The sequence below is a fragment of the Eimeria tenella genome, genomic scaffold (assembly GCF_000499545.2).
Source record: "Eimeria tenella Houghton genomic scaffold, Eth_scaff31, whole genome shotgun sequence".
NCBI lineage: Eukaryota > Apicomplexa > Conoidasida > Eucoccidiorida > Eimeriidae > Eimeria > Eimeria tenella.
In genome coordinates this window covers 275,277-300,118 of record NW_013542966.1, presented here as the reverse complement: position 1 = coordinate 300,118, position 24,842 = coordinate 275,277, and the positions used below count along the sequence as shown (strand labels likewise).

At 52.6% G+C, this 24,842-nt stretch overlaps 7 protein-coding genes across 7 annotated transcripts in view; 5 read left to right on the top strand and 2 right to left on the bottom strand.

The window, feature by feature from the left end:
- Positions 1-336: 336 nt before the first annotated feature.
- Positions 337-8,682, top strand: ETH_00015510 (Tyrosine kinase-like (TKL) protein, putative; the record flags this gene model as incomplete). Its single annotated transcript, XM_013376066.1, has 19 exons — positions 337-502; positions 658-1,559; positions 1,803-1,880; positions 2,152-2,456; positions 2,994-3,409; positions 3,517-3,947; positions 4,090-4,685; positions 4,929-4,995; positions 5,135-5,209; positions 5,497-5,589; positions 5,859-6,002; positions 6,208-6,277; positions 6,528-6,609; positions 6,902-6,950; positions 7,283-7,585; positions 7,825-7,874; positions 8,009-8,055; positions 8,202-8,275; positions 8,533-8,682. The coding sequence occupies 19 exons, from the start codon at positions 337-339 to the stop codon at positions 8,680-8,682; spliced, it is 4,098 nt and encodes a 1,365-aa protein (XP_013231520.1).
- A 1,475-nt stretch (positions 8,683-10,157) lies between these two features.
- Positions 10,158-11,774, bottom strand: ETH_00015505 (fructose-1,6-bisphosphate aldolase, putative; the record flags this gene model as incomplete). Its single annotated transcript, XM_013376065.1, has 3 exons — positions 10,158-11,137; positions 11,273-11,366; positions 11,772-11,774. The coding sequence occupies 3 exons, from the start codon at positions 11,772-11,774 to the stop codon at positions 10,158-10,160; spliced, it is 1,077 nt and encodes a 358-aa protein (XP_013231519.1).
- Positions 11,775-12,345: 571 nt separating this feature from the next.
- ETH_00015500 (DNA repair protein rad10 domain-containing protein, putative) lies at positions 12,346-14,231 on the top strand (the record flags this gene model as incomplete). The annotated part of the gene is made up of 4 exons (XM_013376064.1): positions 12,346-12,752; positions 12,893-13,104; positions 13,337-13,498; positions 13,873-14,231. 4 exons carry the CDS (start codon positions 12,346-12,348, stop codon positions 14,229-14,231), a joined length of 1,140 nt encoding a protein of 379 aa, XP_013231518.1.
- A 518-nt stretch (positions 14,232-14,749) lies between these two features.
- Positions 14,750-15,981, bottom strand: ETH_00015495 (RNA-binding protein, putative; the record flags this gene model as incomplete). Its single annotated transcript, XM_013376063.1, has 3 exons — positions 14,750-14,905; positions 15,073-15,156; positions 15,706-15,981. The coding sequence occupies 3 exons, from the start codon at positions 15,979-15,981 to the stop codon at positions 14,750-14,752; spliced, it is 516 nt and encodes a 171-aa protein (XP_013231517.1).
- A 709-nt stretch (positions 15,982-16,690) lies between these two features.
- On the top strand, positions 16,691-17,867 carry ETH_00015490 (uncharacterized protein; the record flags this gene model as incomplete). Its single annotated transcript, XM_013376062.1, has 3 exons — positions 16,691-16,904; positions 17,109-17,278; positions 17,574-17,867. 3 exons carry the CDS (start codon positions 16,691-16,693, stop codon positions 17,865-17,867), a joined length of 678 nt encoding a protein of 225 aa, XP_013231516.1.
- Positions 17,868-21,490: 3,623 nt separating this feature from the next.
- Positions 21,491-22,540, top strand: ETH_00015485 (uncharacterized protein; the record flags this gene model as incomplete). Its single annotated transcript, XM_013376061.1, has 2 exons — positions 21,491-22,129; positions 22,277-22,540. 2 exons carry the CDS (start codon positions 21,491-21,493, stop codon positions 22,538-22,540), a joined length of 903 nt encoding a protein of 300 aa, XP_013231515.1.
- A 190-nt stretch (positions 22,541-22,730) lies between these two features.
- Positions 22,731-24,842, top strand: part of ETH_00015480 (Equisetin synthetase, related) — a gene marked incomplete at both ends in the record, with an annotated part of 29,999 nt that continues 27,887 nt past the window's right edge. The window contains 3 exons of the mRNA XM_013376060.1: positions 22,731-22,946; positions 23,051-24,555; positions 24,666-24,792. Coding sequence (XP_013231514.1) covers positions 22,731-22,946; positions 23,051-24,555; positions 24,666-24,792 — 1,848 coding nt within the window. The remainder of the gene's footprint in view (positions 22,947-23,050; positions 24,556-24,665; positions 24,793-24,842) is intronic.

Below are 24,842 nucleotides of genomic sequence, written 5' to 3'. Positions count from 1 at the left end.
GCCGCCTTCTACGGAGTGAAGAAACCCTAAACCCTCCGGATGAAACACTAGACCATTAAACCCTTCAAGTCTCTGCCGGCTGACTCAAACCCTAAACCCTAAACCCTAAACCCTAAACACTAGACAGTGCAGGAGTGCCTGCGTGGCAAGACCCCACTATAGCATTCGAATCGAGCCTCAGCAGCAACAGCAGCAGCAGCAGCAGAAACTCCAGCAGCAACAGCAGCAGCAGCTGCAGGCCCCAGGAGCAGCAGCAGCCGAAACTGCTTCAGCAGCAGCAACTGCTGCTGCTCCCAGCAATGCTAGAGCCACTGTTGCTGCTGGTCATGTGAGGAAATGCCGCCAGAAGGGGCGGCTGCAGCTGTTGCTGCTGCAGATAAGCAGCAGCAGCAACAGCAGCAGCAGCAGCTGCCGCAGCAGCAGCAGCGGCAACATGGGATGTTTGTGCGCCTGCTCGCGGAAAGGGGGAAAACGGACTTGGCCCTCGTCAACACAGTGACAGGTTCCTAGCCCCAACTCCTAAACTTAAACCCTAGACCCTAAACCCTTTGCTCCAAGCACCTAGGGGAGTTCGATGCTTGCTCAGAATCAGGGTTTAGGGTTTAGGGTTTAGGGTTTAGGGTTAGGGCAAGGGTTTTGCTTGCGTCTGGTCCGCAGGAGATGCTTATCCTCCAACAGGGTCATTTCCGCTGCCTGCATCAGGAGAAAGCAGCAGCAGCAGCAGCAGCAGCAGCAGCAGACGCTGCTCTTGGAAGGCGCACCCCATACTGCCGCCAGCCTTTCGTGCTGCAGCCGCTCAAACCCTCAACATTTGCTTCCCCGGTGTCACTTCCGCAGATATATGTACACCAGGAAAAGCAGCAGCAGCAGCAGCAGCAGCAGCAGCGGAGCTGGGGCGCCGCTTCAGTCGGCAGGTTGCTGCTGCTGCTGATCCGGCACGGCACACCTGGATCCTGATCCACAAGCAGCAGCAGCAGCAGCAGCAGCAGGCTGCTAAAGCCGCATCAGCTGAGACTGCTGTGTCCCCTTCGTCTGCAGCAGTGGCAGCAGCAGCAGCAGACACAGCAGCAGCAGCAGCAGCAGCTAACCCCAGCTGCTCCTTAACCACCCGTCAAGCCCTCTTTCTGCAGCAGTGGCGCTGTAACATAGCGGCACTGCTGGAGGCTCAGAGGCTGCCTGAGAAGCTGCAGCAGCAGTTGGCAGCTGCAGCATCAGGAACAACAGAAGCAGCAGCAGCAGCGCCAGCAGCAGCAGCACCGGCCCGAGCATCAACCGCAGCAGCAGCAGGGGTTCAAGCTGTCGCAGAAGAGAGGCTCCAGGCAGCACGGCGGCGGCTCGCTGAACGCTATGCTTTTCTTATTGAAGATCGCCAGCAGCAGCAGCAGCAGGCAGCCAGCAGCAGCAGCAACAGCATCAGCAGCAGCAGCAGCAGCAGCAGCAGCAAGACTCCCGAGGAGGCGCAGCTAGCTGGCTGGCATTGGCCTGCAACTCTGGCGCAGCAAAGAGAGACAGCGAAGACCGTCGAGGCTGCCCTCACGGAGCAGATCAAGACACAGAGAGTGCGCTGCTGCTGCTGTTGCTGCTGCTGCTGCTGCTGCTGCTGCTGCTGCTGCTGTGCCTGCTGCAGCTCCTGCTGCACAGGGAATGGAGCGGCTCGGGGAGCGGCTCGTTTCTCGTTTGTTGTTGACGCTGCACCCTCAAGTTTTGCTTTTGCTGCCTGAGTTGCATGTGGCGCTGCGTTTGCTGTCGCTGCTGCGTTTGTGCTGCTGCTGCTGCTGCTGCCTTTGCTGCTGCTGCTGCAGGCATCTCAGCGCCAGCTCGCATCAAGGACGCACAAACTGCCTCGCCTTCTTTGGCGCCTTCTCGCCGAAGCCAAGGAGGTAGCACCGCAGCACTTGCTGCTCCAAAACACTAGCAACAGCAGCAGCAGCAGCAGCAGCGAAGAAGGAATATACAATACTTGCAGCACGTGATGCGGCCTCAGCAGCTGCAGCACAACTGTGCAAATACCAAGTTTCGCGAGGCCCAGCGCAGCAGCAGCAGCAGCAGCAGCAGCAGCCGGAGCTACCGCTTGTGTGTTTTGTGTGCGTGTGTCTGCCTGCTGCTGCTGCTGTTGCTGCTTCCCTGCTGCTGCTGCTGCTGCTACTGCAGGTCGAGAGGCAGCAGCGCATGGTGCTGTACGAACAAAGCTCTCGGGTGTATGGACGCCGCGACGTCTTTGCTGACTGGAGCGGCGAGCACCACCGCATGCGTCGAGCGTTTTTGCTGCAGCTGCAGCAGCAGCAGCAGGTGCTGCAGCGGCAGCAGCAGCAGCAAGTCAACCAGCTGCAGCAAGAACTGGACCGCTACCGAATCAAGGCGCAGCAAAAGTCAGAAGCATGCAAAGGGGACAGAAAGAGGCTCGAGAAACAGCAGCACGAGCTGAGGGCTCTGCAGCGAAAACTCCACAAGAAGAGGTTGGGCCATGCTGTTGCTGCTGCTGCTGCTCTTGATGCTGCTGCTATTGCTGCTGCTGCTGCCGCTGCTGCTCCTGATGCCCCTTCGTTTGTTGTGGCAGCTGCCGCTGATGTCGTATCTGCTGCTGCACTTGCTGCTACTGCACTTGCTGCGCTTGTTAGTGGTGTCGCTGCTGCTGTTGTCGCTGCTGCTCTTGTTGCTCTTCCTCCCTTTACTGCTGCTGCTGTCACTTAGGAAGTGCTGCTGCAGAGTGAATCTTTGCCTTGTGAAAGACCAACAAGTGCTTCGCTGTTAGCAGCAGGCTGTGCATGTATAGCAAACTGAGTCGCAGCTGCTGCTGCAGCTGCTGCAGCTGCTGCTGCTGTTCATGTTGCTGCTAGCATCCTGCCGTTGCTGTGTCGGAACTTGCTGTTGCAGCAGCTGCTGCTGCAGCTGCAAGTGTGGCAAGGCATGTCCTCCCCCGAACTAAGGGCCAAAGCTTATCGCGGCTTTGCTGTTAATGCTGCTGCTGCTGCTGGCCCTGTGTGTTGCTGCAGGCAGCGGCAGCAGCAACGTCGGCTGCTGCTGCGGCACATCGGGCGCCAGGCTGCTGCGTTGCTCCTGCGTCAGCCGAGCCAGCATCAGCAGCAACAGAAGCAGCTGGAGCAGCCCCACGTATTGCAGCAAAGGCTGGAGCAGCAGCAGCAAGCCCTTGATGATGCTCTGGCGCTGCTAGTTGAGACGCAGCAAGTCCTGGCTGACTCAGTTTCCTCTGGGGACGAGAGGGCTGCGGAGCGGCAGCAGCTGCAGCAGCAGCTGCACCAGCAGCTGCACCAGCAGCTGCAGCAGCGGCGCCAGCAGCAGCAGCAGCAGCAGCAAAAGCGCAGGCCGACGCAGCAGCAGCAGGACCAGCAGCACCGCCAAAACCAGCAACAGCAGCAGCAGCAACGAAGAGCCGCTCCCAGCCTAGCCGGTGAGCTCAGGCGTCGCTGCTGCGACTTCGTGGTTTAGGGTTTAATTTCCACGGTGAAGTGTTAGGGTTTAGGATTTAGGGTTTGGGGCTGCTTTTTGTCCATGCAGACGCCTCAGCTGCTCCCCGACTGCCACCGCTGAAGCGTCGCTGCAGCGCTGCAGCTGAGCCCATGCAGCAACAGCAGCAGCAGCAGCAGCAAGGAAAGCTCTTCAGGCGCACCGGCGTAGCGGAGACTGGGGGTGCTGCTGCTGCTGCTGCTGGAGAAAGGGCCACTTCGAATGGGTTGAGCCTGGTGATTCGCCCCATGAATCTTACTGCTGCTGCTCAGCAGCAGCTGCCGCAGCAGCTGCAGCAGCAGCAGCAGCAAAAGCCGCGGAACACCACGGACGTGAAGACACTTGCTGCAGGCTGCAGCAGGTCAGTGCTCCCAGTTCTGACCGGGCAGCAGCAGCAGCAACAGCAGCAGCAAGTGGAAGCAGCTGCAGCAACAAAGTCTGCTCTGAAGCAGACCCTGGAAAGCTCCAGCCTTATGATGGAGGTGAGCGCAAACTGCAAACCCTAAGCCCTAGACCCTAGACCCTAAACCCTAATGCTGCACCGAAGCAGCCCCAGGGACAGCCTGGCTGCTAACTGACTCAGCTGCAGCGCGGTCGCTGCTGCTGGTTGCTGCTGCTGCGCAGGAAGAGCCCCCGCAGTGCTGCAGCAGCGGCAGCGAAAAGGGGTCAATGCAAGTGTCAGCAGCAGGAACTGCAGCAGCTGCTGCAGAATCTGAGACCGCTGTGTTGCAGCATAGCGCAGCTGATCCAGAGGGCAGCAACCACATGAGCTACAACCCGTCAAAGAGAGCAGCAGCAGCAACTGCTGCTGCTGCTGCTGCAACTTGTGGGCCGGGTGGTGTGGACACATGCGCAGCAGCACCGAGCGACTCGTGGGATTGTCTTCAAGGCAGCAGCAGCTGCAGACGAAATGACTGGGACAGCAACAGCCGCAATAGCTGGCGCAGCAGCAGCAGCAGCAGCAGCAACAGCCGCAGCAACAGCAGCAACAGCACTGGCAGCAGCAACAGCAGCAACAGCAGCAACTGGCGCGGCGATACTGCTGCAGCACCTCTGCTGCAGCGAGATGAGCGGACACCAACAGCAGCAGCAGCAGCAAACGGAACAGCAGCAATTGGCAAATACGCTGCTCTCCTCAGTGCTGCTGCTGCTGCTGCGGTCTTAAGTCCAGATGCGCTGCAGCAGCTGTCCTGGCTCGACGAGCGACGCACCGACAGAACGTAATGCTCGAACCCCAGTCCCTACACCCTCAACCCTAAACCCTAAACCCTAAACCGTAGATCTATCACTTAAATTCTGAACACCAGCTCTAACTTGCTAGCCTGAATCCTTTCCTGCAAAGTTACTCATGGCCCTGTAGCGACTCGCTCAGACGACAGAGCATGCAAAGATGTAGATGCAGCAACAAGCTCAAATTTTAGGGTTTAGGGTTTAGGGTTTAGGGTTTAGGGTGTGCGGTGCAGAGTCGTCCCTCCAAGCCAAGACCCTTACCGAGACGGTTCTCTCTTCACTGAGTGTCTGCACTTGGAGGTACGCGGCACTTTGCCCTGAAGGCTTTAGGGCCTTGGGCTAAGGTTTAGGGTTTAGGGTTTGGGGTTTAGGGTCTAGGGTTTAGGGTTTAGGTTTAGGGCTTGGGGGGCTCGCTGCTGGGTGTCTTTCTGGCCTGCAGACCTCCCTCTTCGCGCTGCTGCGCCTTGCAAGCAAAGACAACTCGCCTCCAGATCTTGTTGCTAACATTCTTCAAGTAAGTTAATTTCTTAAGGCAGTGTTCTGTTACTGCTGCGGTTGCTGCTTCTTCTGCTGGCGAGCTGCTGCTGCTGCTGCTGCTGCTGCAGCTCAATCGCCTCCTCTTGGAAGCCAAAAGGCAGCTGGACGCCGGCCGCTACCGTCTCCTAAAGCAGATGAAGCTGCTGCTGGCACAGGCAAGACCAAGTCGTTGAGGGTTTGGGGTTTTGGGTGTAGGGCGAAGGGCGGAAAGGCTAGGGTTTAGGGCTTAGGGTTTAGGAATTAGGGTTTAGGGTTTGTGCGCAGTCAAATTCTCCCTTCAGTAACTTCCACCAGCTCAGGAGAGGCTACCGCCTGCTTAACATGCTGGGCAGGGGTGGTTTTGCGGAGGTTTGGGAAGTGAGTCTTAACCGCTTCTCCTAATCCCTAAACCCTCGCTGCTGCAGCTTTAGCCCTCTTCTAGGCTGCAGCTGCTAAGGCTGCTGCTGCAGACCCTCTGCGTCATTTTGCTGCTTCTTTTGTCCCCTTTTGTCTCCCTTTTTACTGCTTCCCTCTTTGCCTCCTGAGCTTTCTGCCTGCAGCTAGTGGGCGCTACGGGCCTAGGGTTTACGGCTGGGGCGTAGGGTTTAGGGTTTAGGGTTTAGGGTTTACGGTTTGCCGGCGCGCAGGTGTTCGACCCCCTGACTTGCTCCGTGGCTGCTGCCAAGCTGCACGTTTTGTCTTCCGTGAAAAGAGAAAAGGAAAGACTCAAAATTGTAAAGAGAGTTCAAAACGAAATTGAAATTCACAAAGACATCAGGCCCCACCCGCATGTAATTCAACAAACCCTAAACCCTAGTTTCTACATCTGAAACCCTCTAGCTCACGCAGCAAGCAGAGCTTCGCCCGCAGTGTCTGGGACTTATTTTGGGGGTGGGTTGCTCGGCCCTGGTGTTTAGGGTTTAGGGTTTGGGGCGCAGCATTGGGATATGAGGGGGTTTAAGCCTTGGGCTTTAGAGTTTACGGTTTCCGGCACAGATCGTAGAAATGAAAGCTTGCTTCGAAATGGGCAACGACGTCCTCGCCAGCATTCTTCAGTTCTGCGAAGGTCCGAAACCCTAAACCCTAGACCCTAAACCCTAACGAGTAAACTGCTATTATCCCAAGCACAAAGCCTCAGTGCCAAGCTTCCTGTGTCGAGGCGCAGCCCAACCGCTGATTGTCTGCAGCCACTTACTGGCAGCGGAAGGGCCTCAGTTGTCTCTTTGCTGCTGCTGCAGCGACAGCAGCAGCAGCAGCAGCAGCAGCGGCAGCAGCAGCAGAAGCTGCGTGTTAGGTTGTATGCTTTGCCTACGTAGGGGGGGACCTTGATCACTACCTGAAGATCTCTGGGCCCCTTGAGGAGCCTCTTGCGGCTCGCTGGATTCGGCAAATACTGCAGTATGCAAAACCCCAAACCCTAAACCCTAGTTTAAGAACTCGGAACCCTAGGCTGTTTTTCAGCAAAACTGAGCAGAAAAATCTAAAGCTGTTAGCGAGCAAGGCCAGTGACTGGCTAGCTGCATGCTTCCTCTCCCGGAGCTAGCTAGCTAGCTAGCTAGCTAGCTAGCTCGCTGGTCGACGCCGAGCTAGCTGACTTACCGGCTAGCCAGCAAGTCAGCTAGCTAGCCAGGCTAGCAAGCTAGACAGGCTAGCCAGGCCCTGTGTCTAAGCGCAGCTTTTTGTTTCTCAGGGCTTTGCACTATTTGAAACACCAGCCCAACGGCAGCATTTATCACCTCGTAAGTCCCAAACCCTAAACCCTGAAAGAAACCCTCGCATTTGTCACTTCGTAAGCCCCAAACCCTAAACCCTCAAAGAAACCCTCGCACCTAGAAGTTAAGAGGGAGCCGGGAGATTTGAAGTGCAGCGAACCCCTAAACGCTAAACCCCAATTTGGAGGCTGCAACCCTAAACCCTAGAAGTTCGCCTCTCCTCCTTCAATGCGCGCCCACCCCCAGATGCAGCTGCTGCCACTTGCCTGCTGCATGCGCTGCATGCACCTGCTGGATGCGTTGCATGCATTTGCTGCGTGCGTTTTTGCATGCGCTTTTGCATGCGTTTTGGGGCTTAGGACGTGAAGCCGGGAAATGTGCTGCTGCAAGAAGGGGACTGCAAGTTGGCGGACTTTGGGTTGAGCTGCTTCGTTCCTAAAGGAGAGTCCAGGCCTTTTACGGGGGGGGGCACTCTGTGGTACCAGCCGCCGGAGTGTTTGCTGCTGCAGCAGCAGCAGCAGCAACTCCGCCAGCAGCAGCAACGCAAGCAGCAGCAGCAAATCCACCCTGGCGCCAATGGCGAACAAATCAAGGACGAACTCGCTGCAACGGAGCAGCAGCCGCAGCAGCAGACGCCCTTGGTGGTGCTAGCAGATGAGAAGGTATGTAGCTGCGCGTACGGCTGCTGCTGCTGCTGCTTCTGCTTCTGCCGCTGCTGCTACGAGCATTTTTGCCCTCCTGGGTTGCTGCTGCAGCAACACCGCGGCCCCTAGCAAAGACCTGCCTACGTGCAAACCCGCTGGCTTGCTGCTGCTGCTGCTGCAAGATGCAGCTGCTGCAGCTGTTCTTGCTGTGCCTGCTGGTACACTAGGATTTTGTTTGAGTTTTGCTGCCCGTGCAGATTGACATTTGGGCTGTCGGCTGTATCCTGTACGAGATGCTCTTCAACAAGTAAGTCCCCCTTTGGTGGCAGCAGCGGCGAGCTGCTGCTGCCGCTGCTGTTGCTTCTATGGCAACCAGTTGCTGCTGCGGCACCACATCGCTGCTGCAGCAGCAGCTGCTGCTGTTTGCGTTTGCTGCTGCAGGAGGCCGTTCTGTCGCGGCCTTCGCCCAGATCAAGTGGATCCTTCAGGTACACCGACCTGTGACCTGTGTGGCTATTCTCGCTGCGCAGCCTGCTGCGGTTGCTGCTGCGGTTGCTGCTTCTCTTGCTGTTGCTGCTGCTGCTGGTGGTGTCCCTGCATCCGACTGTGGCTCCTGTTGTGCTTGTTTCTTCAGATCAAATTATCTCTGATGCGAAAAAAGGTCTTTATATTCCTACAGGGCCCCGGAAGATTTCAGAGGCAGCTAAGGTGAGGGCCCGCCTGCAACAGCAGCAGCAGCAGTAGCAGCAAATACTCAACGGAGTGGTGATAGATGCAGTTCTGCGTGCCCTTTTGGGTTGTTGGCAACAGACAATCAGTTGTCTTCGCACGTGTCCTCTAAGCTGCTGCAAAAGCAGCTGCTGCTGCATTTGTGTTTGCTGCTACAGCGCTCAGCACTGTATCTCGTCAGGCGGCTGTTTGTGATGCTGCTTTTGTTGCTGCTGCTGCTCTTGCTGCTGCTGCAGGACATGTTACGTCGCCTGCTGGCCTACGACCCTACGGAGCGCCTCACCCTGGAAGAGGCACTGACTCACAGTTTTTTGCAAAGACAATTTGAAGGGCAGCAGCTAGCGAGCAGAATAGAAGAAGCACTCTTAGCGCTAGAGAAGCAATAGGCAGTAAGCCGGTGCTGCAGCAACGCCATTTGCTGCGCGGGATGCTGCAACAGCATTCACACAACTAGCTGCTGCCGCAGGTGCAGCATGCTGAACCCTCTTCGCGCTTCTTATTTGAAGACGGAGAGGCAAAGCACTGATGGAAAATAGGGAGTATCATTTGTTCGTGGAGTTGCATGTTTACAGACCCAGCTTAGGCTAAAAATGCAGCAGACTTTTCTGACTTCCCTTAGGCCCAGTGCTGCGCGCAAGCTCATCAGTGTGCGCTGATATGCATAAATTAATACAACTTTATATATTTCATATGCGCGTCACGTCTTGCGCATGCAAGTCAATGTAAGTTTATGCACGTGGCACGCGCACATTCCTATTGTCTGCATGTATTCTTCCAAGTTTCTACATCTTCACTTGGCTGAACACTGTTCATGAATTTTGCCTCCAGATTTCCTGCACTTCCTTGCATTTTAATTTCTTCTTCTTTTGTCTCTGATGGCTAACTGTTTAAGCTATTATAGACGCCTTTGTCGTTCAAGCAAGCAGCCAGGTATGCACGTAGCGGCAGGCGAGGCAGCAAGGACCTGAGACTAAGGAGGTCATTCGCAGAAAATGCAATTAAATAGCAACAATAAATGCATTCGAAAGCATACAATTGCTCTTCACTCGCTGCGATTTATGGTGGCTGCGCCACGAGCCCCCCATGCACGGAAACACTTACGTGTGGTCACTGCGGTAGCCACGGCAGAACTAGCCGCAACAACTCCGGAAATAGTGGCAGCAGCAGATCCACGAGAAGCATTAGCTACAGAAACAACGGCAGCATTAGCAGTAGCAATGCTGGAAGTAGTACCAACAGCAAAAGCAACACCAGCACCAGCAACAGCAAAGGCAGCAGAGTAGCATACGCTCAAATGTTTCATCGCAGCTAGTTAATACTGACAATGCTGCGCTCCCATGCAGAGGCGTTTTGGTTTTTGGGTGGGCTCAGTCTATGTTTTCCAGTCATTGGCTATTCATATCAATCCAATAACAGCAAGGCAATGCTGTGAAACGGTGCATGGGCTCCTAGTAAGACTCTATAGGTAGCATTTGATTTGTAAGGAATAAGCAAGGGCAGTAAGGCTACGAATGAAGTACTGGATAACTAAAGGATGAAGTTAGCTAAATTGTTTGAACAACAAACGGGATCAGCATTTCACCAATGCATTTAAGGCGGAGAGTCCAGCAAAGCCGGGATTGGCGCCAGTCAGTCAGCGACTAGCAAGTTGGGAAATCTGAGATAATGCAAAAATTGCAGAAAATCGAAGCAACGAAAGCAAAGAGGCGAAAATGGGGGATTTGATTGCAGGAAGACGTCAAGGGACCTTATGTGCTGCGCCTCCCCTACAGCGGAGTGCCACAGAGAGCCACTAGGGCCCGCAGAGAACATAAAAGCGGCGAATTTTTCTCTGCTGGCTTCCTAATGCAGCACCATTCCCTTAGTAGACGTAGTGTTTCTCAAAGAGAGACTTGTTGGCCGCGGCGTTTGTAGCGTCGCCCCCGTAAGTGCCCAGCTGCGCCTCGCTGTTGGCCTTGGCGCGCTGCAGCAACACCTCCTGCGCCTTGGCCTTGTTCTCGGGCTTGCCGGCCCAGGCCTGCAGCGTGGAGGCCTGGAGGGCCCTGCCGTACGAGAAGGTCAGCGCCCAGGGGTGGGGCCCCATGCGGTTCATTGCGTTCAAGTTCAGGGAAGCCTCTTCTTCGGACTGGCCCCCCGACAAGAAAGTGACCCCCGGGAGGGCGGGGGGCACTGTGCGGGCCAGCGCGCGGACAGTGTAGAAAGCAATTTCTTCGGGCTTCGCCTTGCTGGGGCACTCAGAGCCCGGGGTGACCATGTTGGGCTTCAGCAAAGCCCCCTCCAGCAGCACTCCCTGGTCATTGAGTTGTTTGAAGACAGCCGCCAGCACCCGCTCCGTGACTTGTGCGGAGGTGGCTATGTCGTGGGAGCCGTCGGTGAGGATTTCGGGCTCCACAATCGGCACAAGTCGGTTCTGCTGGCATATGGCTGCGTACCGAGCCAAGCCGTAGGCCACTTCAGCAATGGATCGATCTGAGGGTTTGCCTTGGCTGGGGTTTATGGACAGCACTGCGCGCCACTTTGCGAAACGCGCCCCTGCGGCGTAGTACTTCTTGCAGCGCTCCGCCAGGCCGTCCAGGCCCATGGTGGCTTTCTCGTCGTCAGTTCGGGGAATCGTTTCCAGACCTTTGTCGACTTTTATGCCCGGGATTATGCCCTGCTTCTTCAGCAGGTCCACCATCAGAACTCCCGCTTGGTTCTTCTGATACAGCGTTTCCTCAAAGAGAATGCAGCCCGAGATGTACTGCCCCAGACCTTCCGTCGAGAACAAAAGGTCCCTGTATGCCGCCCTGTTCGATTCTTCATTTTTCACTTTAATGCTGTCGAAACGCTTTTGAATTGTGCCTAAGATACCAAGGAGGCGCAGCAGGAGCCAGCTAGTGAGGCTTCAGCACTTTCTAAAATGGTGAAGGAAATGTTGGTTCTGCTACTTAGCCCGTGGATGAAAGCAATAGCAGGGCTTGCTTGTGGAATACGCACCTGTGGATTCGTCGGCGGCCAGAATGCCCTTTCCAGGAGCCGCAATGGCTTTCGCTGTGGCCGCCAACTCCTTTGCAATATCTTGAGGAAGCTCCTGAACAGCGAAATCGACAGATCGCGCAAAGTTTAGTAGCAGCAGCAAGTCCCTCACCAACGTGAGGTCACCTCTAGCAGGAGTCACCGAAGAGGAACACCGCGAACGAGCTAATGAGAATGAAAGCGACTTAAAGAAGCTTCATAAGTCCTAAGACATTACAAGTCTAGTTGATATGGACAAACTAGCCTCTTGCATGCATCGTTACTTCAGCAGACTCTAGCTTCAGTTTCAAGTCACGCCGATGCGCGCTAGAGCGTGCAGGCTGCTTACCATTGTCCGTTTTCCACAAGGGAGATAATAAACAGAAAAGGAGGAAAAAAGCCGGAATTTAGGAGTTTAGTGTAGCTGAGTAATTTCAAGGAGAACAAATCCGCCGTTATGGCAGCTGTGTACAGGGCGCACCATCGGGGTGCTGATGGGTATGCTGTAGAGCGTAGGGGCTGCTCGTCGCTGATAACCTTCTAAAAAGTTTTAAAACATTCCATAGATATCACTGCCAATATCTTTTAACTAGAGGGTTTGCATTTTCTTTTTTTGTTGGAAACCCAAACAAAATTTACAACAAACTGGTCCAGGCTTCCTGGGGCTTCTTACTCAGTCGAAATATAGCCTCAGACGTTACACGCTCAGTAGCCGATTGAAAATCGCTCATGCATAAAATTCAAATTCAAACTTGGTTTATTGGACTTTGAAGACAAGGAGTTTGTTTCGTGTCTAAGCAGTCATGGGGTATCGAGGGATCGAGCTATCGCTGTTGTGCGCGCATTGATGCGCTTCGCCTTTGGTTGGAACGTACTCTAGTTTTTTCCCACTAAAATGATCCATTAAGTACACCTGCGCTTAGCTCCAACAAAATAAACTAGCGATTCCGCGTACAGCCACCTAGCAGACGGGAGTGGCAAGAGGTGATCTGCATGCGGCGGAATAAGTTTGCCCTCCCCTGGATATAAAGTTGCAGCCGAACTTTTTCGCACAGATGCACAAAGAAGAGCCCAAAGACACTATTCAGCAGGCGGCCGATGCGCTGGAATGGCGGCAACAACGGCAGGAGCAACAACAGCAGCAGGTCCAACAACAGCAAAAGCAGCAACAGCAGCAACAGCCGCACGTACAGCAGCAGATCCAACAGCAAAAGCAGAAGCAGCAGAAACAGCAGCAACAGCAACAACAACAACAGCAGCAGCAACAGCCGCAGCAGCAACAGCAGCAACAACAACAGCTGCAACAACAGCAGCAGCAACAGCAGCAACAGCAGCACCAAAAGCAGCAGCAGGAGCAAGCGGCCGCTCAGTCTCGTTCGCAATATGCCTTGACATTCACGCACCCGAAGGCCGGCCAGATGGTAATAGCCTCTCTGCGGCAGCAGGCAAACCCGATCATGAAGTGAGCCTGCCAGGGAAAACCAACAACGCATGCATTGCAAGATGCGACGCAAACAGCATTCCTGTTATTTCCTCATCTATATCTTTACCCCTTTACAGTCTGTGGCTCTCTCTGCCTTTTATTTGCTGCTTCCTCTCCAGATTCTTCTCTTCTGTGCCGTTCTGCTACGCGCCAATTGCTCCCGATTTCCTAGTGGGCGTCGGCGCCTGCGTTGTCTTCTTGAGCCTCAAGTACCACAGACTGCACCCCAAGCAGCTTCTGCAGCGGCTGCTGCCGCTGCAGCGCCGCAGGGAACTCAGCAAGCGTTTCTTGCTGCTGTTTAATGACGTGGAGGGGGCAAATGCCTCCTTAGGTACGAAATGAGAAATAGGGGGGGAAGTGGCTGAGCTCGGGGATGCGCGCAGATATGCTTTTTTCCGGTTTTGCATGTTGACTTGGGTTTTAGTGCTCATCTTGCAAAATTCCGTGTCACAAGCAGTGTTTTAAGTCTTCCTGTGTTTTCTGTGGTTCCTGTCTAACGCAGCAGCTGGGGTGCCTGCATCGCTGCTGCTGCGATTCTTGTGCTGTGCGGCTCTTTTCTTCAGCCCAAGTAATTCTGCATGCGTTTCACTATGGATTCATTCTGCTCGTAGTTAACTCGCCTGCAGAGGCAGCAGAGCTGCTGCAGCAGCTCAAAGCCTCGGAGAACAGAGCCTCTGACTCTTTGCAGCCAACACTTGACGAGCGGCACGCGCCGCGTTGTGCGGGTGGGTCTTGTCGGGAAAACTTTGCAATAAAATGAGTAGAATGCAGCCTTATTTTCTAGTCCTTTTAATAGGATCATGATGATGCTGAAGAACTTATTTCAAGGAGGAAGAACCGATTTCAAGTCGATATCTAGTTCTACGTAGACACACAACGGGGGGACGGAACTCACGAATTACTTCACCAGAATTGAAGAATAGCAGAATCAACGGTGTACGCATAACCCTGTGATATAGAATCTCTTCTTGCAATTCGGGTCAGTATATCGGCTCGTCGCATCTTCGGTTAAGTTGTAGTTCATTGGGAATATTTATTTGATAATATAGATGTACAATTTGCGTTCAAGTTCATTGGGTCCTTGCGCTCGTTGCTGCAGAGGTTCTGCGAGTACTCCCCTCTGTCAACCGTGCCGACTTCGTGTCGCTCGCCAAGGAGTTCAGATGCATGCGGAATATATTCATGGCGCATCAGCATCAGCTGCAGCAGTGCCCAGGGATAGGCCCTAAGAAGGTGCGCGCTCTAGTGGCTGCTCTGCAGGAGCCATTCTTTCCTGAGATAGACGACAGGTATACTACAGCCGCAGCAGGGGCAGCAGCAGCAGGTTCCCTCTGCATCACCGCTGGAGATGCGGCAGACAAAGACAAGAAGATTGCGTCAGCTGACAGCAGTAGCCGTACTCCAAGTGGGGCAGCAGCGACAGCCACAAACATTCCTAATCCAAGGAAACAGTCCTAGGCTGCGACTCCGCAGGCGTCTTCAAGGCAATTTGAAAGGATCACAGAAGGCCCGCAGTTTAGCTCCTAGCTTTCCTGAAGTGTACAGTGGAACGGGCACTCACTGGTCTCTCCTGCATTATTTACTAAAATGCGCCACACATGGCCAGCCAATGTTTTTTTTTTTACGCCACTTTGATATCCATCCGTTGTACACAGCAAATTCTTTTTCAAAACGTATTCATATCTCGTTCCTTCCCAGCACGCGGCCAGTCGGCCCCAGCAGCAGCCAGCTGACAGCAGCTTCAAGTGCAGCGGGCGGAGCGTATGTGTTCTCGCCGTTGCTGCTGCTATTGCTGCTGCTGCTAGCGCTGATACAGGGTACATATATACCGTAGAATGCAGCATGAACAACGATTCAAATGGCTGCAAACAGCTGTTGGGAAACCCTGGGCCAGGAGGAAGCACCGATTCAAAAGCACCACCCCAGTCTGCACTGCCCCATAGACTAGGCTTGAAGTTATGGAACTCCAGCTTAGTTCAGGCCGTTGGCCAGTTCACGCGATACACGTTCAAGTTGTCCACGGGGATGCTGTGGGTGTACCACTCCACCTGCTGCTGCGGCGGTGGCTGCTGCTGCACTGCACTGAGGCATGCATCCAGTGCCGCCTTGAATTCATTCACGAGTTGCTGCGGCTGCGGCGACAACAAACAACCGCAAGCCTTCAGCCATAATATTTACAGTCATCTACGGCCCTGGGGATGTGGGTGTTCACCTGCTGTGAAAGACGGCGAAATGTCTATTAATGCCTATTGAGGGCTAAGCTAGGACCCAATATCAGGGTTTAGGGTTTAGGGGTCACCGTTTTTATGCCATCCGGATCCGCAATGCGTCTGCGGAACGCGTCGCAATTGTACTGTACGACAAAAGTGCAGGGGTGCTCCACCTGAGTACGCAACCCCACCAAAAATAGTAACAGTATAGGCGATGAGACGGCACGAGGTAAATGCTGGTACTCGCAATATTCGTGGCAGCAATGAACCCCACTCTAATAAACGCCATTGTAATCCTGGCATCGAATCTAGTGAAAACGCAAGTAATGCAGCAGTTCAATCGGCAGCGACAATGGCGGAGGTCATATTCAACGAACTGGCAGCGAAGTAATCAACTGGTCACGCGAGCTAGCTTCTAAAACGATTGAAAGAGAACCTCGCACATCAGCAAGGCGGACGAACCATATTTCTCACAGCAATCATACTGAAACGCAACCATCAGAATCACTGAGGGCAGCAGCTCATCATATCTACATGTAACATGGAGGGGGCTAGGCGCACGAGAAATGCAAACACGAGCCGAAATCGAAGTGCAAAAAATACCGCGTCTTATGCAAACGCAAAAGGAGTGCATGAATCACACACGCACGCAAGTCAACAGAAACTACAGATACGTGCTGCAACCTATTAATAAATACACTGGAGTTGCAAAGAAGCCTCACCCCGCAGTGGTATGCCGCCCTCGGCACTTCATCGACATCTATGACGAGAAACTTCGCGACACTGTTGGTCGCTTTCGCAATTTGAGTAAACTGCTCAAGAAGGCCTTTATTAAGATTGCTGAAAGTGGCAGAGAAGAAGATTGCAAGCGGAGCCGCGGGCTGTCTGTATACCTCAGCCTCAAATGAGTCCATGTCCCGCACCACTTGCACTCTCCCCGCTGCCTCTTTTGTCATTGATGCTGCCATGGTACCGAAGGTGGGAGGCACTGCAGCCATGGCTCCATCCTTCTGCTGCCGAAGAAATGGAAACGCTTCAGCTGCTGCAGCACATGGGGCCGACGCTGTTGCGGAGGAATCCCTAGGGGCACCTGGTGCAGTGAAACCCCTACTTTGCTGCTTTGTAGCAGCAGCAACAGGCCATAGCGTTCGTAGAGAAGGTAAAAGGGAACAACGAGCGCAACAGCGCCCGGTGAAAGTGACAGACATCGCTGGAGAGAGGGTACGCAACGAGCAAGCCACAGAGGCAGCTGGAATATTAGAGAGTGGCTCACTTGAAATGGATTCTTTCTACAAATATGAAATTCATTGTCTGAATGTAAGCCAATTTCACAACAACCCTTGTATGCAAGAATGGCCGCTTGGGGCTGCAGCCTGAGCCGACAAAAGGCTACGCTGAAAAGCGATCCTGCTAAATTCGTTCAATGCATTCACTTTTTTAAGGGATTGAGCTCGTACATGCAGCATCTGTGCATCCGATTCAGTTGAAGGAGGGGGAACACGCCCTGTGTACAGCTTCCCGCCGTGGCTGTCTGCCCGTTCAGCTCTCCGCGTTGACTGTGTGGAGCGCTCCTCAGCGCTCAAGATTAGCGGAGATAAATCTGACGACAAAGCTCTCCTCCGGTTTCTTTTAAAGAGAGATGGCAGTACTTCAATTGTGTGCGGACCTTCAGTCTTAACATGAAAAGACAAGGGCGGTGGAGGCGCAATGTTCCCTTCGGGGCTCATGCTGCTCTTTCTCGCAGAGCTAGCAGAGCTGCAACAACTGTACCCAGCAGCTGCTGCTGCAACTGACAATGCGACCTCATCAATACAGGCGAACAGCGATCAACATGATTCTGCTTGGGTCTTTTCTGTCGAATCCGTCAGCCGTATGGTTCCCCTGCTGCAGCGGGCAGAAGCCGCAACGCGATTGCGCAGCAGTGAGATGCACCTATGCGTGCTGAGCTTAATTTTGCCCAAGTGTCTCAGTTTCTGCGGACGCCACTTGGCGGCGTACGCAATAACCACCTCTACGCGCAGATGCAGTTGGAATGCGGTTAGGCAGCGGCTTACCTATTCCCAGAAGCAACAGCAGCAGCATATTTATTGCAGGAGTGTCATTTGTGTCTCCTTTTTTGCTGCAGTTGTGATGGATTTTCCTAGACACAGCAAGGGGCCTCCGGTGGTTCTACTGCATCCAACTCCTGTCTCTCCCCTTCATCAGCTGAAACTCCTGCAGTCCGCCCGAGAGGCATTCGCCGCAGAAGAGCAGCTTCTACCTGGAATATCTGAGTATCACGCTAGAACCCTCCTGGTCAGCCATCTGACAGTCAACGTTAAACCCCTCTAAAGGAGACCGCACAGAGCTATTAGCTAGCCACGTAGCTAGCTAGCGTCACGAGCAGTGTCAACTCTTATTTGCCTATAATCCTGCCATCATGTCACAAGGTACAGGAATATCATTCTGTGCACGGTTTGGTTTCAATTCAATATACTTTTCTCTGGGTCAACTTGCACTCAAGGCTCATTGGAAGGCATTTTAGTTGTTCACATATTTTTCTGCTGTCGCTTCTTCTGTTTTTCTTGTTCTCACCTTTAAACTGCTGCAGCTCGTGCTTCACGCTGCCACGTCTGCTCGTTACAGCCCTCGCGAAGCGCTGCGACAGGGGCTGAGCCGCGCTGGCCTGGCGACGGCGGTGCTGGACATGGAAGCTGCGCTGGAGTCCGAGGTACCGAACTTTTCGGGGCCCAGGAAAGATACTCACTCAAAGTTTATTGAGGAGTCGGAATCCGCTGTTGAGGCTGCTGAGGCATTTGTTCGCGACCTGCAGCGCCTGACGTCCAGTAACGACACATGGGGAACCTTAAGGACGGAGTTTAGCTCATGTGGAGGCAACCTTTGAGGGGAAGGTATACTTTTTTGTGCTCGTTTGCTTCAATGCGTCTCTTCTTTCGAAGACGCAGCATAAGCTGCAGCTGGCAGCTGCGGCTGCAGCTGTGGGGGGTTCCTCAGACCTAAACTTGCGGCGTAGCCACCACAACGGGAATCTGCAGGCCCCGTCTTGTGACCAGCTGGCTTCCCTTACTGCATGATTGCTCTACGTTATTAGCTTCTTCTTCACAGGGACGAGACGAATTTGCCACTCCGAGGCGGTCTAACGGCTCCCCTCAGAGGCCAAAAGCTTGTGGGCGAGAGCCAGACAATTTAAAGTAATTGTTTGCACATTAAGCTTGACAGGGCGAAATAGTATTGCCGTGTGAACCTCATCGTATAATGTGTATTTGTGCCTCCGAGAGCCGTTGCAAGGCCTGTGTAAGAGCTTGCAGAGAATACATGCAACAAGTGTTACAGTTGACACTGGTGGACTTGAACGCTTCTACATCTAGAGGCCTATCAGCGTGGGCAGCAGCCTTGCTCTCTTTCTGGCTTCTGTTTTGCCGGAAGTTTGAGCAAAAGAAGGTCATAGTATTGGCGCTTCAATGTCTGTGGTACACGCATAGGACCGCAAAGGCACAGCAAGGCAAGGGTCAGGCGTCGGTGATGCTAAATAAGGCCTTGGGACTGTTAGTGACTCAGAACAGACCCAGAAATCATGCTGTGCAGAGTCAAGCATGGACAGTCTTTTTGTAAAATGGGACGCATGCGAGCTCTTCAAAACTGTATGTGTGTAAGAATCACTCAAGGCGTGTAAGCAGAGTCTGTAGGTGATAGTAACATAATAGCTTCAGTAGTCGCTGCCTACATTATAACGGTAACAATCGGCGAGATTAGCTTTCCTGTTCGTCTACAGTGACCCGGTACGTACCACAAAGCATCGACTCCGCACATGCTTCATATGGTAGAATGAGCAGAGGATCTTCAGCAATTGCATGCACAGGATTCAGGGGAAATGAGCTACTGTAATAGTAAAGGCATACGCCAGGTGTTGGTTACATGAAAAAAAGGGTGTTTTGGACTACCTGAATGGCAAGTAATCGTCAGCCTTTGAGTTGGAGATTCACCAAAGTGGGTTCTTTATACATTCTCACGCGCTATGAAGGGCGAAGAAGTGTAACGCTGCATGGTGTTTCGATAAACAGTTGTCTTGAAGACAGTGAAGCATTTTCGCCTTGCGCCTCAGTTGATGGGGTGCAGCGGAAATAGCTGAAGAACCGACAGTGGCGCCTGTGCATCCTCTATCTTGTCTGATAAGCTGAAGCATGAGACAGCAATAAAGTAAACTATTGTTTGACGTGCTTGGGGTAGTTTAGTCAGCTGCCCTGGCAGCCTGCGGATGGGCAGATGCCAACTATATTTCGCTACAGCACCGGGTAAGGTGCAGAATCAAGGGCTATGCAGTAGTTAATGTTATTTTCAGGAGTAGGAATAGTGCAAAGCCCTTCATTAGAGCTGATCTGGTACTGTGTGTTGTGGTACCCATTGCCAACGCGAAGAAGAACAGCCGAACCTCATTCAGGACTTCCCACCTTGTGTTCACACGTTGGAACAAACCAATTTACATGCAGACAAACAACATATATGCATGAAAGAATGTGTGCATGGGCGTCCATTTGTGGATTCATATACAAACATAGATGGACATAGGTAGGCATTTGCGTGGACGCATGAAGGGCTGGGTATTCGTCAGGACCTAACTAGCCTATGGATTTTAGCCTCTGCTCATTAAACTCCATCTCCTCCATCCATTGAAGCGCGCAGAGATGACACAAACACAGGACTAAAATCAAAGGCCAGCATCCTTGCTTACAGTAGGAGGGTAATAATAGGGGTATCACTCTCAAAAGAAATACGAGGCATTCAGCAACAGGAAATCTGGCTAAACTTGCTTAGCAGTTGTCAAATGTAAGCCTTGAGTGGGGCTACGTTCTTCAAAAATCTCCTTGCGCTTCCGTACGTGCTGCCCTGAAGCTATCCCTCAGCGTGAACTCAACGAGGATAAAAAATGAGGGTGACTTAACTTTACTTCATCTGACATGCAAATTTTCATATCACTGCTGTACTGATGTCAAGACTTGTTCACTACTTGTGAGGATGAAGTAGGGGTACAAACTAAGCTTGAAACTGCCGCCTTCTAGGCTGAATAATCAATGAAAAAGGGATTATAAAGCGTTGTTGATTGATGAGAATCAGCTGACATGCCACCCTGCTGACGACGGCATCTTGAAGCGAAATGCTGAGTTTTGTATTCCGTATTGAGTAAAGGCGGCGCCGCAGCCACAGAGACATGAACGGAACACAGAGAACGACTGCCTCACTAATTACCTCAGTATTAACGTAGTTCATTTTGTATGATTTCACGAGTGGTGTATTTGCTAATGTGATTGCTAACACGCGCATGACCAGTGCTCGCGTCGGCAGAAGGGCGTTTCTCGTGAAAGGCTGTTACTATTTCGCTGAAAAGCAGAAAATTGCATTACAAAGGGGAACTTTAAGCACGTTTAGCATGTTTTTCTTGGTTAACTCCGGCTAAATGAGGACAAATGCGGTGTGGTGGCATCAAGTTTGGCAACACCGCCGACGCCAACCTGTCTCACGTACTGCACGTCGTCTCCCTGCTCGCGTAGTGGGCTGCGGTTGTCTATGGGTTTTCTGGGGGCAAAAGCCGAACAATTCACCGTTCCCTACCGTTAAAACCGTCAGCCTTATTCTTATTAAAGGCCAATTTCCCTTACGCTCTGCTAGGTATCTTCTGGCTGCGCTTCTGCTGGCCTAAAACTGGTCCGTGAAACAGCGACGTTCGTTTCTGGGCGCCGTGACAGTCAGCTAGTAGTCACCGCTCAGTTAGCTACTCCTGAACTTGCTTCGGCTTTGTGATTACTCTTTTTCTTCAAATGTCCGCAGCAGCTTCAGGCTTCGCGTCGTCTGTGTGACGTCCGTCTAGCACTATAACCGAGTGGGACAACAGCGTGCGCACGCTGTTGGCGTGCAGAGGCGTCGCTCCTACTGGGGTCAGTTCATTAGACAGCTGGTAAACCAAATCATCAGAATGCAAAAGCCTCATTCCGCTTCATACTGGGTTTTCTCGCTTAATATTGCAGCGCGTTGTGCTTGAGCAGCGTGACTGAAGGGTCAAGAACCACCAAGCCATATATCACGGAAGAACGAACTTTTGGGAGGCTTGCGACTGGCCGCTTTTATAGACATCTCCTGACATACAGTTAAAGGGCAAATAAACACCAGCAATCCGTGGTTTCAGGCCCTGTGCTGACGGTCCACAGCTACGTGAGGTTGACTGCTTGTCACGAAGACTACTGCGCCAATTTCGTAGGCTGGCGTTCATCCCGTGGGGTTTACTTCAAGAACTAAGCTCGATTACTTTTGCGGGCTCCAGGAACTCACTGCGAGCACTCCACTTGACAGACTGGCCCACGACACAAGCCCAAGCAGCACCGCCAGTTGTGATGTGTTTTAGACCGAAGCTTTGATACATGTATTCTGAGTTGGTCGCCCTTCGGCCCTCACACAAGTGACTGTTGCTTCCGTTTCCCTGTCGGGCGTGAAAGGCGGGGGTGCAATTGTTCGAAAATGTTGGAAACGAAGCGGAAATTAGCGGAGTCATCAACCGCAACTCAGTCCGACACGTCGGAAACGACAAGTCCATCGCGCCGTTCAATGAGTCCACCAATCGCTGCATTGTGGAGCAAGCTTGGTGGTAATCCGTTTGCCGCCACATTCAACAAGTGGGTTCGGGAGGCGCCAGACGCTGAAGCGGTTGTCTGGTTGAATGGAGAAGGAGATGTGGCTGAAATAAGAACTTACAAGCAGCTAGTGGACCAAATATACACATTAGCAGCTCACTTGGAGGAAATAGGAATTAAGAAGAATGACAGGGTCATCTTGTGCTATCCACCGGGGATAGATTTTATTGTTGCATTCTACAGCTGCATTATTTCTGGCATTGCCGCTGTTCCTGTCTATCCCCCTGATCCTACAAAGGGAGTGACGGATATTCCCCGTTTCTGTGATATTGGGGCGAGTGCTGGAACTAAAAAGGCCCTCACTTCAACAACTTACCGTCGGGTTGCTGCGGCGATGTCTGTTGTATCTCGTGAGAGGCGATGGAAAGAAATTGAGTGGATTTGCACAGATACTATCAAAACAAAAGCCACTGCGGCTAATTGCCCCCCGGCAACTCTGGATCCCCATTCCATTGCGTTTCTGCAGGTAGGCTTGTGGCGAAGCAGTTTCTGTGCATGAAATGTTGGCTGTCTCAACCAGTAGCGCAGTTTTGTTGCATCACGCTGACAATTTAGCGCATGTGAGATCCACTGACTCAATTAAACTTGCGACTTCTGTTCCCTATCTGCGCAGTTCACATCTGGAAGTACTTCGGAACCAAAGGGAGTCATGGTGACGCATGCCTCTTTGTTGCATAACATGCACCTGTGCTGGCACTCCTTCGAATTTCCGACGCACTTGGAGACTAAAGACCCCAACGAACAATTTTCGACCCACGATTATGACTTTTTTGAGCTGGACGAGTTCTGGAAAAGACGCCATGAAGTATCAATGGCGCGCAAAGGTCACAGAGTCCGAGCGTTCTCTTGGCTGCCAGTCTACCATGACATGGGGTAAGAATAGCAGGCTCTGCAACTTCCAGCATCAGAACTGTCAAGCGGGGCATGCAGGACTCTGGAAACCGCCTATACTTTTGTTTCCCTAGACATAATTGCTTGGCGTGTGAAAGTCAATGTATGCTCTTCGTTCTTTCAGGCTCATCGGCTTTGTCTGCTGCCCACTGTTCTGTGGAGCCGCTCTTTACCAAATGTCTCCAATCGATTTCATTCGACGGCCCTGGGTTTGGCTCAAAGCCTTAAGCCAATACGAGTGCGTGTGCAGTGCTGCTCCTAACTTCGCCTTCGGGCTGGTGACACGGAAGATGCCTGATAACGTGTATAATCAGCTAGATCTTTCCCATGTGACGGGAATACTATCCGGAGCGGAGCCTGTCCGGAGGCAAACAGTGGAACAGTTTGTTGAGGTGAGCGCAAAAATTACACTTGAGGCGCGAGTGACTTATTTACAGGATATACCGCTGTGTAAGTAACATCAAAGCCTTCCTGGTGACTTTACGTGCGTTCCCAGAAATTTGGCCCGAAAGGCATCAAACCGTGTACTGTTGCTCCAGCGTACGGTCTTGCCGAGCACACACTTATTGTTACTGGAAGAGGGGACTGGCAAACCAGTGCGACTATCCTTTACGTTGACGCACTGAAGTTACGAGCTGAACGTATTGTCAGAATCTTCACCCCTGAGGAAGCTGCTTCTAAGCCAGCGGGCGACGTGCAGGACGTTGTCAGCTGTGGCTTTCCATTTAAAGGTGTCACTGGTGAGCCTTATTTTCATTTACTTTACCACAAAACAAGCATGAGCGCAACAAAACCCAGGAGAATGGGCATTTGCTTTTCGTGGGTGTCTGCAGTAAAAATTGTGGACCCGGAGACTGATCAAGAGTTACCAGATGGGCACGTCGGGGAAATCATTGCATTTAGTGAATCTGTGGCTCTGGGATACTTCAACAAGCCGGAACAGACAAGCCAAACATTCCATGTATCTGTGAAAGATGCGAAAGGAAACAGCACTCCGGCAAGTGGGCTCCGCACTGGAGATTGTGGATTTATGTATAATGGAGAGCTGTACGTAACCGGCCGATTCAAAGATATTATTATCATTAGAGGCCGAAATTATTACCCGTCAGACATTGAAGAGGCAATTTTAGAAGTGCCTCAAATTCGTCCAGGCTGCGTAGCTGCATTTGCGATCGAGGCGGACTCAAATGAAGTGCTAGGCATTGCTGCCGAGCTCCGTGTAGAAGACGGTTTAAAGGGTGTCTGGGCCCGGGTCCGCCGGCAGCTCTTTGATAGGTCCAGCTATGACCAAATAGTTAAGAATATCTGTCGAACGGTCGCTACCAGTACCGGCCTCAGTGTGCACAGAGTTTGGCTCCTGAGACCGCGAAGCCTACCAAAAACAAGCAGTGGGAAACTCAGGAGATCTCTTGCCCGAGAAAAACTGCTTGAAGGCAAGTTGGATGGCGTTATTCATACGTATACACATCATGCTCACCAAACTGAAGCAGTCTCAAACGCCGCGAGAGCAGGAACCCAAGCTCCCCTCAAATCTCCCACTCAGCAGCCTTGTGAAGCGGGACACAAGGGCCACGACGAATCTGGACCGACACACGAGGCCATTGTCAAGGCAGTGAGGGAAGCGGTGATCGATGCAGCGAAGAATGTATTGGGGGACGACGGCGAGTTGCCGGATATGCAGGCCCCACTCCATGAATTAGGAGTTGATTCAATTGCTGCTGTAGAGCTAGCGGAGCTTGTTTCTGAAAGGTTAAATATCGACATCGAGCCGACGCTGATGTTTAATTACCCGACGATGGAGGACATTATGGAGTTCCTAGTGCGTGAAATTGAGGGTAAAGGGGCCGAAGAGGCACTCACTATCAACACGAACACCACGGACACGACAATGGCCGTTGTAGGCGCCGCATGCAACTTGCCAGGAGGCAGCACTACTCTCAGTTCATTCTGGGACGCTCTTATGTGCGGTGTCGATGCAATGGTAGAGGTGCCGCGGTCCAGGTCAGTTCTGTGTCTACTTGGTTGTCCCTGTACCAGCTTGCACACCGGTTCCACCGTACGCGCAGGGTAATTCATCGAGAATTTGCACATTCAGCCTTGTTTCGATGCAGATGGGATGTGGAGGACTATTTCGATCCAGACCCAGATGCAGAAGGCAAGATGTACATTCGAGAAGGCGGTTTTATTGAGAACGCCGAGTTTTTTGACGCGTCTTTCTTCAGGATTTCATTGGCTGAGGTAGGCGGCTCGCTACCGATCGCATCCTACCCTGAATAGTATTTCAGCGT